This window comes from Bombus impatiens, unplaced genomic scaffold (assembly GCF_000188095.3).
Source record: "Bombus impatiens unplaced genomic scaffold, BIMP_2.2 scf_0466, whole genome shotgun sequence".
Classification (NCBI taxonomy): domain Eukaryota; kingdom Metazoa; phylum Arthropoda; class Insecta; order Hymenoptera; family Apidae; genus Bombus; species Bombus impatiens.
Window position 1 is genome coordinate 69,192 of NT_176885.1, and position 12,807 is coordinate 81,998.

At 36.3% G+C, this 12,807-nt stretch overlaps 1 protein-coding gene across 8 annotated transcripts in view; it reads right to left on the reverse strand.

Moving 5' to 3' along the window:
- LOC100745022 (rap guanine nucleotide exchange factor 2) overlaps positions 1-12,807 on the reverse strand; it is a 248,845-nt gene that overhangs the window by 63,176 nt on the left and 172,862 nt on the right. For 5 of the 8 annotated variants that reach the window (XM_012387387.3, XM_012387376.3, XM_024368642.2 and 2 more), the window contains exons 2-3: positions 11,959-12,647; positions 2,682-2,757 (exon numbers count right to left, since the gene is read on the reverse strand). In XM_012387387.3, coding sequence (XP_012242810.1) covers positions 2,682-2,757; positions 11,959-12,269 — 387 coding nt within the window. In that variant the 5' untranslated portion in view covers positions 12,270-12,647. Of the gene's footprint in view, positions 1-2,681; positions 2,758-11,958; positions 12,648-12,807 lie in introns of those variants that run through there. The other 3 variants (XM_012387379.3, XM_012387388.3, XM_033321595.1) reach the window with 2 other exon arrangements.

Genomic DNA, 12,807 nt, shown 5'->3' on the forward strand with positions numbered 1-12,807 from the left:
ATTACGTGCATTCTGTGCATCTTTGAATCATCAAAGTTCTCACGAACGCATACAAATCCTCGATCTAACAATCGGAAACTTCAAAAGGCCCTTTGACTCTCGATATCCCATATTTCTCCAACAATTTCCCTTCGAAAAGTACCCTTCTTTCCCAAACATCGAGCCGATCATGCAACCCTCCCCTAAATAAAATGATCGCCGAATCGTTCATTTTTTAATCCTGCAAATAATCGTCCGCGTAATCGCAATCATCGGAACGGATGGAGAGAGGAGCGCAGCGACGCGAACCTCGAAAAGTCGACGCGGGCATAACACACGCCAGGAGAGGAACTATTGATTAACTGTCTGGCACGTTGCGTCTCGAGTCTGGACAGCATTGTCTTTCATTATGCGATATCGCCGCCACATCCGGAATGGTTCGTGAGCATATCGTAGCAAAGCAGCTAGCCGAAGCGTCCATCGCAGCATAGGGACGCTCTTCCTCGCGCTTACGTGCACACGTTTCGCGAATGTGGAACAAACCGGTCGGAAAAAGAGAAATTCGCGTCGTTCGTCTGCGTCAATTCCTTGCTTTTCTCCCTTGTCCTCTATAATAGACCGTTATTTCCCCTGGTTTTCAGCCGACAACCAACGAGAATTGAAAAAAAAAAAAAGAAACACCGCGAGACCTGGAAACACATGCTACGTGTCATGGAAACGACAGAATGAATTAGTTTATCGATTTTGGTTCCGGAGAATGAAAATAGATACTGTTTGGAATCGTCGTTCACGGTATCATAGCTTTGCTTCCAAAATAATATAATTTGGATAATGTTTTCTCTTCCTCTTTTAGAATTTTTGTATTCGAGGTTTCACTGTTTCTTTTTTTTCTCTCTTTTTTTGTCGAATTATTAGTACGGGGAATTTTCTTAGGGGTTTTTATGGTTACAAAGATGATAATAGCTTCGTTGAACGATTGAAATGAAACTTGATTCTGATTTATATCTTGCAAACGCATTTCGAAAGTGTTGCAATACAAAATAATTTATGCCAGGAAAAAGTCAAGAATTAAAAATGGAAAATTATAAAGATATTTGTCTGCTGGTTTCTTCAGTCTATTCTTGTCAAATTATATGTCTCAGCATGAATAATTTTTTTTTCGAGCTTCCGAATAATTCTCAAAAATATTTGACATTCTTTTCTCCTTTTCTTCTTCTTCTTCTTTCTTATTTTTCTTCTTTTTTAGAAACTTCTAACCAGTTATGTCACTTTTGAAATACATGCGCGATATAAGTATTATTCTTCTTGTTGATAAATGAATCGCTTAGAAGTAGTACGAAACCACTTATTAAATTGAATAGCAAAGGAAAAGGCAAAAATGTGACAAACATTATGTTTTCGGAATTTCTGTAGAGTTTACTATTATCTGTGCCATTTCCCGAGATAATAACACGAATAGCATGTATGAAACGCGTAGGTGGAGTTTAAAATTGGACTCTAGACTCTTTTTTAAGGCGAAAAACGTAAATGTTAATTATAAAGATTACAAGTGTACTTTGCCTCCGATTAATTATTATAATGGAGCGTAATGTTCCCTTAGTAGATTAATTCGTGCAAATGATACTTCAACAACAACTCTTTTAAAACGAACTTTTACGACTTCTTTTTCGAGACTTTTTTGAAGTTGACTTTGCAAAAACACGAGATTTGAAAATTACGAACTCCAACTGCTTTCAACGTGAATTAAATGAAGCGCAGATCGCTGTCCAAATTAATGATCTATCTTCTTGAAATATGAGTTTTGATGTTTCAATTTATACCATTCACGCACATTCTGTTTCGATATTATATCAGATCTGTCTTATTTAATCAATGATACTAATATCTAATTTCTGTAAAAAAAATTATACTCCATTTTTTTTATTAATTGAAACCTTCCATAATATAAATTCACACAAGCATATTGAACTTCATAAAAAAGTCAGCGATATTTCAAATCTTGCAAAAAGTATATGCATACATCTTATAGCTAAGAAAGCGATCCTACAGGATAATAACGATACGATTATAAACAAACAAAATTTCTCCATATTTCAAACCTTTAAATTTATACTTATGAGGTTAAATTTTAAATATCATTTTTATAGATGTTTTCCTTTATTTAATTAACAATACCGATATATAATTGCTAAAAAAAAATTACTCCAAATCCTTTATACATCTTTATAAAAACCCCCATAAAATAAAAATCATAGTGCGTAACTCATTCAACACGAACCGAATCATCGAGATTTAAAAAAGCTTCCGAAAAATAAAATCCATAAAATGTTATAAAATAGTAAAAATACGATTATAAAAAATAAATACGGAAACGAAAGTCCTTCGATAGTTTAGCAAAAGATATGAAACGTAACAAAGAATAACGTCAGAAAAAGGGATTAAACTACCCTCTGATTGCACGTAGTGGCTCCGTTATTCTTTTTAAATTTAATCGTTGAACGTGCAAGAAGTTGCAACGGAAGTTACGGTTCGAACCGTGGTAAACGTAAAATCCTGGCAAACTTCCACGATGAAACGAAGTTTTCGTGACGCGACGAAAGTTTGCGTGGCGCAAATTTTTCGCCAGTATAGCGCGCAAATTACGACACGATCGTAAAGAAAACTGCGGATGTTTCACGAAATAAAACTGTGTTTCTACTTACGACGATCATCTCGGAGGGCTCGAGAACGAAGCATTCGTTGGGTCTCCTGGCGCTGCCACCCGTCCGCTTGCCAAAGCTGCAACAGAAAACAATAGTAACGTGGTTAAAATCTCTCCTTGATGACAGAGAATCATTCTCGAGTGCTACTTGCCATTGAAGCTTAGGTTTTATGAAATTTTATCGTGGTAGTTTAAATATTTCTCCTCGTGATATCGACTGGTGTTGAAAATTAAATAATCTTATTTTTCCCGAAGATTATGCAATTTTAGATATGGTGGCGTAATTTCTTCAGCGCTTTTGTTTTACAGTTGTCGTATGCTGATATTCGTATCGATAAGATAAATATCAAATATTTTCAAATGTACGTGGGTTGTAAAATACGAAATGACTGACTTTCAATGATTCATGTTTCATCGAACTCCAAAAAAAAAAATTCATTTTTACGAGTATGCAACAGGAAATGAAAATCATACACGAGAAAGGAAAACGTAGCGACGCATCTACGAAAATGAAAAGATTTATCGGAGAAGATGATTTAGGAAATTAATACAAGAAAATTGGACATTTCACATGTTACTGCGGTAATGTATAATTTAAATAACAATTTGTCAAATAATTTCATTGAAACAACGCTCAAATACAAAAATTTGTACAAACACCCTCTCTTTGTAACAACAAGACCACCTAAAACACTCGAAATGCTCAAATATTTCCCCCATTCCAAAGCATTCCCTACGATGTTAGTACCTAACGTTCTCTGCGTGCATTCACAAATAAGCGACAATTTTGCTCGCTTAGTGATCCAGGGATATCGACGTCACAACGCGGAACAATTTCGATTTTATCGGACCTTCGTTAAAGGGTTAAAAGCAATGACCATCGAACGCGCGCTATAAATTTCTTTCGCGCAACAATAACACCAGGGTGTGCCGAATACGGGGCGGGGGTGTTCCATCGACACGGAAGTCATCGTCGGAAATGCAATTTATCATCGAAACTCTCGTACACGATACAATATCCTCTAGCAAGGGGTGCAGACTCGCGTAAATACGTCTATTGTTACGGTGTTCTGGCTTTTAAATGTTTACGATCTGCCATAGAACGAGCCATCGACAGATGTTTCTTTCCCTTCCCTGTGCTACTCTTCGAATTAGCCGCGAATTTACAGTTACAGTGGCTATAAAAAGTATTGGGGCATATTCCTCTTTTCCAACGAAAGTGTTCTATTAATATCAGGTTCGCTTCATTTCCGAAGTATACTCAGAAAAACATATTTGAGTCAGACCAAATAATTTGCCTTATAATTCGTCAAATTTCCATACGTGAGATTTTTAGACGATCCAAGTGATATACAGTGAAATGTGTCGGCCATACTTTCGTTTCTTCAACTCGGCCTAATATCTCCAATTGTAATTATTTTATTAAATCATTCTCGATTATACTTATCGTGCGTATATCAATTCGTTTTTCTTATTGAATCATTCCCTCGTTTTTCATACCTTCCGTTACTGAAGTACACGATATTTTCTTATCCTTCCGTTATTAGGTTAAACATTAATGGTGTCTTATACCGTACGACAAATTTGATTATTTCATGCAAGTTGAAGCACGAGTGACTGGAACAACCCTACCTCGCTCTATCAAATTTTTGTAATCGTACGAAAGTATAATACTATTAAACTGTCCGAAATTTAATATATTTGGGCCTAATAAATTGGTATGTAAATGCTAATAATAAATTCAATGATGTAGAAATATTTTTGATAGCCACTGTACCTTTGCTGCAGACAATTCTAGAAAAATCTCCTACGGCTACGCGAGAATCGAGGGTCGAACAATATAGATACTCGTGAACTCGGCTTCTGGCATAATTTTCCCTTTGTACTTGGAACGTGTATTATTCTATACAGAGAGATATATATTTCTGTATGTACATATACGTGCGTATATGTGTACGCGTGTATAAGTATATGTATGATATAGAGATTGCTCGAAATACAAGGTGTTCTCGAAATATTGGCAGCAATTTTCCGATGCTATTTCGGTAATCCCATTCACACGTGGGGATATTGTATAAATACAGATTTGTAGACCTTTATCGAGCTACCTTTTCGAATGAGAGCTGCCTGACTTAATTTAGTTTAACGTAGCTTGGTTTAGCGCGAATCGTTTTGGTAGAAAAGTAAGATATAAATATAGTAAAGTATCTGGCATGAGAATTAACAGATCAACGTGGATGGATAAAGGAATTTCCGGTAGAGGCATAATATTAACTTCTCTTGTAACGATCATTTTAATTTGTAGATGAAACGTTTTACTAATAAGAAGTCGTTGTTATTTCTATTTTACAACTAACACAGGCACTTCTATGTGTTAACATAACAAACGTATTGGAAAGCGTTTTTAGAAACTAAAATATTTAATTTCTATCAAAAAATATAATCTTCTTTTTATAAATTACTCCGCGATACCTAGAAGAAGGATAGCTAACACAAAATAAACCCTAATCCACGACAACGTATTTCTCTACTCTGTTACTACTTGCTAATAGCCATTAACCAACAAAATTTCATCGAAATCGATATATATTTCCCTCGCGAGGGTTAAAACCTAAATTCAGGATTGAAATTATCATCCAAGAGAATTAGTCGGCCCAAGTCTCGCTGTATCGTCTCTATCTATGCTAGTCCATTTACCTTAATAAATTATGATTTCTGCGAGGTACACAGCTACCGTAGGATCTAGCCTCCAATTAAGGTAATTAATGTACGACGAACATGCAACGACTCGTTGGAAAAGCTCGTGCTTAGGAAGAAATCTCTTCGCGTTGCTTCACGTTTAATCCCGATGAAAATAGGACAGAACGACCGCGTGCCTTTTTCTAACAGTAGTAAGATATTGGAATCGAACAATTCTTCTTTGAGAGCCTCGAAGAAGAAAAAGCATCGGCATCTTCATCTTTAACGACATTGTTCTGAAACTTGTCTCGTGTAATATATCCTTTGAGTTTGAGTAATTCTTCTGTTACCTAAAAAGGTAATTCCTTTCCCTAGAAATGGTTCCTAAATATAGGCATACTGTTTTCGTGGTAGTAATTTTAGTAAATATTTCGATTAATAAAGGAAGTATTAATAAAGGATTCTAAAGGAAACCGGTTTGAAATAGCGAATCGTTTGGACCATTTTATTAGTTTTATGTTAGAAATTCTGCTAGTCGCCTACTCAATCTGTTGTACTTTTCAATTGCTTCTAGACAGAAGACATAGAGCGTACTCAAAAATGGAATTAGAAATATGAAAAATGGCCGATGAAACAAATAGGAGAGAAATTGTTAAAATATTGTAATCTAAAGTTACTTCGATTCTAATTAGATAACACTTACCGCGAATCGGATAAATACAAATAGGTACGATATATGAGAGTTAATCTTCTAGATAAATCGTATTTAGAATCTTATTTAACTATTACGTAAGTGATCCTTCTGATATAATCTAGCTGTATGAAACCTCTACCTTAATTACATACATCGATAACCACCGTGGGTCCCGATTAATTAGAATCCTAATTAATTTTCAACAGTATAAATTCGATATTCTGTCAATATTGCTGTTAAGAATATAGATATTTACACTAAATACCATAATGCAATAGAATACACGCAAATAATACATTAATATTTATCAGAACAGATGCAAAGGAGATACCAAAGCTGGAAGGTATTATAGTACAATACAGTTATTTCGTTATAATGTTGTAGTAATATTTGGTATTGCTATTATCTAGGTTAGGAGATACAAATTTGTTGTTTCGTAGAAACATAGAAATTCAAAGGCATCAAATACAGGACGACGTTTGCTTGCATAATAATGCAACACACGAATTATTATATATTCGTTTACAGTTAGTTTCGGCAATATTATAATCTCAAACTTGATACGAGCTTGTAAGATCGAAAAACATATTGCGGTATCTTGAAGCCAACGTAAAACTTGTAACAAGCCACTGGATATTTCTTTGTTTTCGTATTAAGGAATTTTAATATATCTCTGTTCAAGAATTCCGTAGAATAAACGCCAGATTGCAAGAACTAATTGATAATGCCAAAAGTCAAAACTACCAAACTAAACTTTGCCACGAAACCAATCTATCTTTATTGGAGTCAAACTAAAACTCGCGCAACGAGCGTGTCTCGATGTTACGAACCAAGAGATTAAAACAACTAACAGAAACGCCCCTTATCCAGAAAGTTATTGTAGTTGACACAGATTACTCTCTAACTTCGTTCAACTAACGCTTCCTAAACAGAAATCCATTACCGATGACGTTAGACTCTACTTTTACCGAATTTGAGCTTCTAGTTCCAACGTAGCTGAATGTTACAAACCAAGGAATTAAACCAGCAGTACAAGAACATCCCTTAACCGAATTAAACACAAATTACACTTGAACCTCATCGAACTGACGCCTCCTAAATACACTCTCCCATTGCCAATATGTTTTACTCAATTTAACAATCCGTTTTCTACTCGCGCCCCATTGCTTGCTCGATACTGCATCCGCCTCTCGTTCCTTCAACAACTTAACCGATCCCTCTCTTTCAACGCCTCGACAGGGCTCAGAGCGCATGTAAACTCATGCGAGAAATCGACGTCGACGTGCAAGTACACACCTCTACGCTGAACATAAATCTGGCGGTGCGGTAATACGAATGAAGGGAATATCGACAGACGTGTATCAAACGCGATTCAACCAGGATCGACTGGAGAATTTGACGGCTGAAGGAAGGTTCTCCAAGGTTCTTGACCTCCCTCGTTTCATCCATCTACCTTTAACGCATCATGCGTAACGTACAGAATGCTCTATAACGTGTGAGTAATATCTGAGAAATTGATTTCGATATTCCAAAAGAACGAGAAACATACCTAGAAACGTATATTCTTTTTGATCTTATTTGCGAGATTTAATGATTTCGCGTTGTCCTAATAGCGTGGTCCTATCGCCTGTCTTGCATCATCTGTTTTAAATCCATTGAATTTTTATTTCCAAGGATACTTGAAATTCGCGTATATGGACGTTCAATACAAGATAGCAATTTTAAAGAATCTCAGGGAATAGTGGTAGACTATGTGATAACCACATCAACGATAAGACGTTCCCGTGCATGTGTCGAAATACAGAATAGTCATCTTGAGCAATTTCTTTGAAGATAATCAAATACAAAATAACAGAAAACACGAAGTAACGATGAAACTAATAGTAGAACATAGTAGAATAGTAGTGAGTCGATCGATAAGTAATTCAGGATTGGTTCGATATAGATCTGCGAGCTGAAAGAAACTAGATAAAAATATTAATACTGTGATCTTCAACCAAGTCGACCTCAAACTGCTCATCCGACGATTCTCTGCGAGTAAAACTCTCTTAATGAACATGTAAATATTTTATTCTTATATATTCATGTACAACACCAGCTACGCTTTGTCAATCTATGGAACACCCTGTATATTTAGGTGTGACCACGCACACAAGTATAAGATCGGATAACACGTGCGTCACGTGTGCGTGCAGCGCGGAAAATTGAATTCGACGTGGATCACGCGGACCGGCTTCTCCATCTCGCAACCCCGTCGCGAGTTAACCCTATAACGCCACCCCGTTGCTGATACGCATCCTAGCGATTATGGTCGTTTCGTTTATGGACGGGTCTTGTCCGTTCCTTCGACGTTACGTCTTCGTTGGGTTTCTTCGGCTTGTTTTATGTTCCTCTTTTATGTTTTCAGCGTTTTTTTCGCGTTCGCATTCGCTTTGTCTTAGGGTTTGTAAAAAACGAGGGTTTTGTTGGATGGGAAATGATTCACGATACTCTTGGGTCTCATGAACGAGATTATAGTTTCGTGAGATTAATTCTGCTTCGTTCTGGTGGAATAGACTTTCAGTTTTATTTCTTGTGTTGGGAGAGAAAGGTTTTATGATATTTCTCGTGAAGTATGTTAAATAGGAAGATATTGTTGGAGCGCATTCAGGCTCGTTAAGGACAAATTTATTAAAATTGAAAACGGATAGTTTATTCTTTTATTTTCGAGTTACACTGAAAATTAAATGAAACAGATAGTGTGGTTTTAAAAAAAATATTTTGCCCGATAAAAATAGGACGTACGTTTGTAGATCCGCTTAAATCGTTTTAATAAGGTAGAGAGAATCATCGTGAATTTGCTCTCTAATAAAACGATGAAATAAAATTTACGTTACTTTTCAACGGGAAGTTACGCCGGATTTTATTATCAGTACGATCTTACAACGAAATTAAATTCAATGATGTTTTACGATCGTCGAATGAAATCCTGTAAAATCTCTCAATGAAAATTGTATGCGTGTGATGTGAGATCTACCACTCATACTGGTACAATAATGTAGCTATTAAATCTTAGCCATTAAATCTTAATGAGTTTTCTCTCGTAAGATAGAGAACTGATTGAAATTTTCACGATTAAATTTTTTATAACACGCACATAGTTAAATTAAAATATTAACTTAACAATAACAGATAATAGACATATGTAATAGTTGGCAGTTAGGTAGGTAATAAACAGTGGATATCCAAGGGTAAAATGAGGGTGTGTGTGCTAGTGGATGAATGTGTGTGTAGATGACTAAGTAAGAATGCAAGACAATAAAGGAAATAATTGTAAACCGAATTCCTTGTATAGACAGAGGGCTGTAAATAAACTATTCTTACTATTGCTACTAGTATTTTAATAATTTTTGCTGTCATAAGAAAGAAGATTAAAATATTTAAGAAGAAGAATTAAAATATTTTATTACGAGCTTTTTCCATTATTCTGTCTCTATTTCCCCTAATAATGTTCGAAGAATGTCCGCAATTTCACTCAGAAAGTGTCTCTGCATTCGTGAAACACTACTGAGCCATTTGAACCTCCGACACTCGCATGCCAGAACGGATTTCCTTGGTCACTTGGTGACATTACATACTCCACTTAACCCGACTGACTCTCGAACTTAGTCGACTTAATGAAATATTTCAGTCGACTCTGTTACCTCTATCAATTCCCTGTGCGACTCATTATACAGTAAGTAATAATACTCATTATTAAGTAAGTATAATTGCTACCAGTAGGCAACGAAATAACCGAAATGATAAAAGCTTCTTTCTGGCTTTTATGTGTCAAAAGGTCTTCCCACGACCTTGTGAGACAGTTGGTCCCGTTGGATCTCATACACCCGAATAATATCGACATTTAGGGAAGTTACCTTCGAACAGATTTTAGAACTCCTTAGTAGAATATGATAGAATTTTTTAATTCCATAAAAGAACTGTTTATAGAATTCTTACAATATATAATATATAACTATAAAACGGACGACACAAAAATTCATTGTTTCTAAAAAGTTTGAATTTGTATAGCAATAACGCTTTATGCACTTGACTAATACTTGCATTTAAGAACAATTAGTTTCTAATGAATTTTAAGAATTTCTAATCATTTCTGTAGCAATTTAGAGATTTAGTAGAAGACTCCTTACAAGATTATATTTGTAATTGGTTTTTATGCATCCAGTAAAGGATATTTAGATCTAAGAAATTCTCTAATGCATTTTAAGAATCATTAATTATACTTTAATTATATATATAATATAGAAATTTCAAATATAATTTTATAGAAATAAAAGAAACGAGAGATCACGATTTTAAATTTAGATTTGATTTTCTTTTTCTTGGTTTCTCTGATTAATTAAACATAAAGTCTTGAATGTCATGAATTGTGCATACGCGAATAACGATTCTATTTAATCAAACACCTTGAAATCTCTCATAAACGCTTTCAAACATCTATCGTTTCTCTACTTCTTTTCAAAGCTGTGCAACACTTCTGAGATTTGAAGAATCACTCATCCCCGCGTCATATCTTTCTCCAACAATAAATTTGATATTTATCAAGTACCTTTTCACCTGTCCCTATCTTTCCCTTTTTGCAGTCCACCTTACAGACCTGTAACTTCATAGCACACATGGTGTTCTCCGTATTCTTGTTCTTGCTCCTTGCTCGTTTATTTCGATTTCCGGCCGACTGTCAAGATTAGCCTCGCAATTGTCGGCTTATTCCATCCCAGGCGATTTCGATAGTCGAAACCCAAGTTATGTCGTTAAATTTCAATCAAGGTATCGCTGGTTGGCAGCGCGTACGACACCGTGTAATTTCACGAGTCGTATATTTCGTACCGACGAACGGGAATGAAGAAAAATAAAAATAAAACAGACCGAATGAGGGGAAAAGAGAAACAGCGAGGAGGAAAGGATCGGATAGAGGATATACGCAGGCTGGCTGTCGCGGTTTTATGGAGATTAATTGAAATATATTCAGATTGTAACGTACGTCCGTCCGAACGACCGCGTTACGCTGATTTATACCACGGATAAATTTTTGTTACGATGTTGCTTCAATAAAAGATGCACCGTCAGCGTGGACCAATTCCCCGTTAACGCGCAAGGAAAACGCCGATTTACGCCCAGACGTTCGTTTCTGCCCTGTTACATCGAAATTGCGTTAGCATCAACTTGACAAACCGAACAACGTACCAAATATCGAATGAGATAACGTAATAACGGATGCTGCTGTGATCGAAAGAGTCGAGTGGTGTAGAGTTTGAAGGATCAAATAAAAGATTGATTTATGACTAGGTGTAGTGTTGTGCGTGGGATTGGATATTTTGTATGGAAAAAATTAGTTGATAATAGGTAATCCATTCTAGGGCGGAAGGGGTGTACAAGAGTCGGATTTACTGTTCGAATAATGCACGACCAAGTGATTTATGTTGCATCAGTGTTAATTTACGGTTACTGGTTCGGAGAATTAATTACCAACTGTGATTAATTTCTGTTATTCCGTATGGATTGGATTGGACGAATTTGCGTTAAACGTAAGGTAATATTACCTTTTAAAAAATTAGTTTTTATTTCGACGAACATATATATTTATATAGATACTATGTACCTTTGTACATTTTTCTGTTCTTTAATTTAATAGTTAAATAATGGTTAAGCGATAAATGATTTCTTCTAAGAAATTCCAAAACTCACTATAAGGAGGATCATGAAAAGTTCTTCGGTATATAATAAACAGAATTACGTAATTATCACAGAATTACCGAGATATAAAAGGTTAATAAGAAAAAAGAGAGAGTAGATCATAATAACAGATAACATAATAACAGATATACCATATAAGATACCTATTTCTGATTGAAATTTCCAAACTCACCAGACGGAGAATCGCCTTCGAGGAAAAGCCGGAGGTGGCGGTGGCTGTACTCGATGGCTCCTATCGACGGATTCGCTTCTGAGAGCTTGGACAGCCTTTGGCACGGCCCTGAACGGCTCCTGCGGAGCCTTGGTGATCATACCAGAGGGCAGATTGCCATTTCCGACAGTGTCGTTAAAATTACTCGCGCCTCCGCCAACGCTTCCTCCGCCATGGAAACTGTTCCATCTTCTGACAGGACCTCTATTAGCAACATGGTGTCCGCTTCCGGGGCCGCTGGGACCACGTAGTTGGCTCGTGTGCTTGTGCATCCTCTCACTTTCTCTTTTTCCTTCTCTTTCTCAGCCCTCGGTGATCCTCCACGACTCGGACGCCTCCTCCTTCGCCTCCATCCTTCCCGTTTTCTTCTCTTTTTATTATATTGTCACCCGTTCTCGACGATCTGGACTACATCCTTCAGAACTTCCCTTCGTTGCCAATGTTCCTCTCTTCTTTTTCCTCTTTTTTTAGTCGATCTTTCCTTTCTCTTGGCTTTTTATTTAAATTGGGAAGTCCTGTGACGTGTCTTTTTATCGAAATTGGAAAGTCCACTGATATATGTTACAATCAGAGAATTTTAGCGCTTTATCGAGATGGTTCCGTAGAGCGAGAGCTTTTTCCCAGCGACGATTTGGTAGCTGGAAGTCTGTCTGTCGAAAGGAATTCGAATTTTCCAGTTAGAATGTGTTTGCGTTGGATTCCGTAAATGTTCGTGAACCAGGCTTTCATCGATCAACGTTGGCCAGCTTTCAAGCAAGTTTCTCAGGATTAACGTTGCTGTCTGCAGGAGTTCCGAAGAATACTGCATCC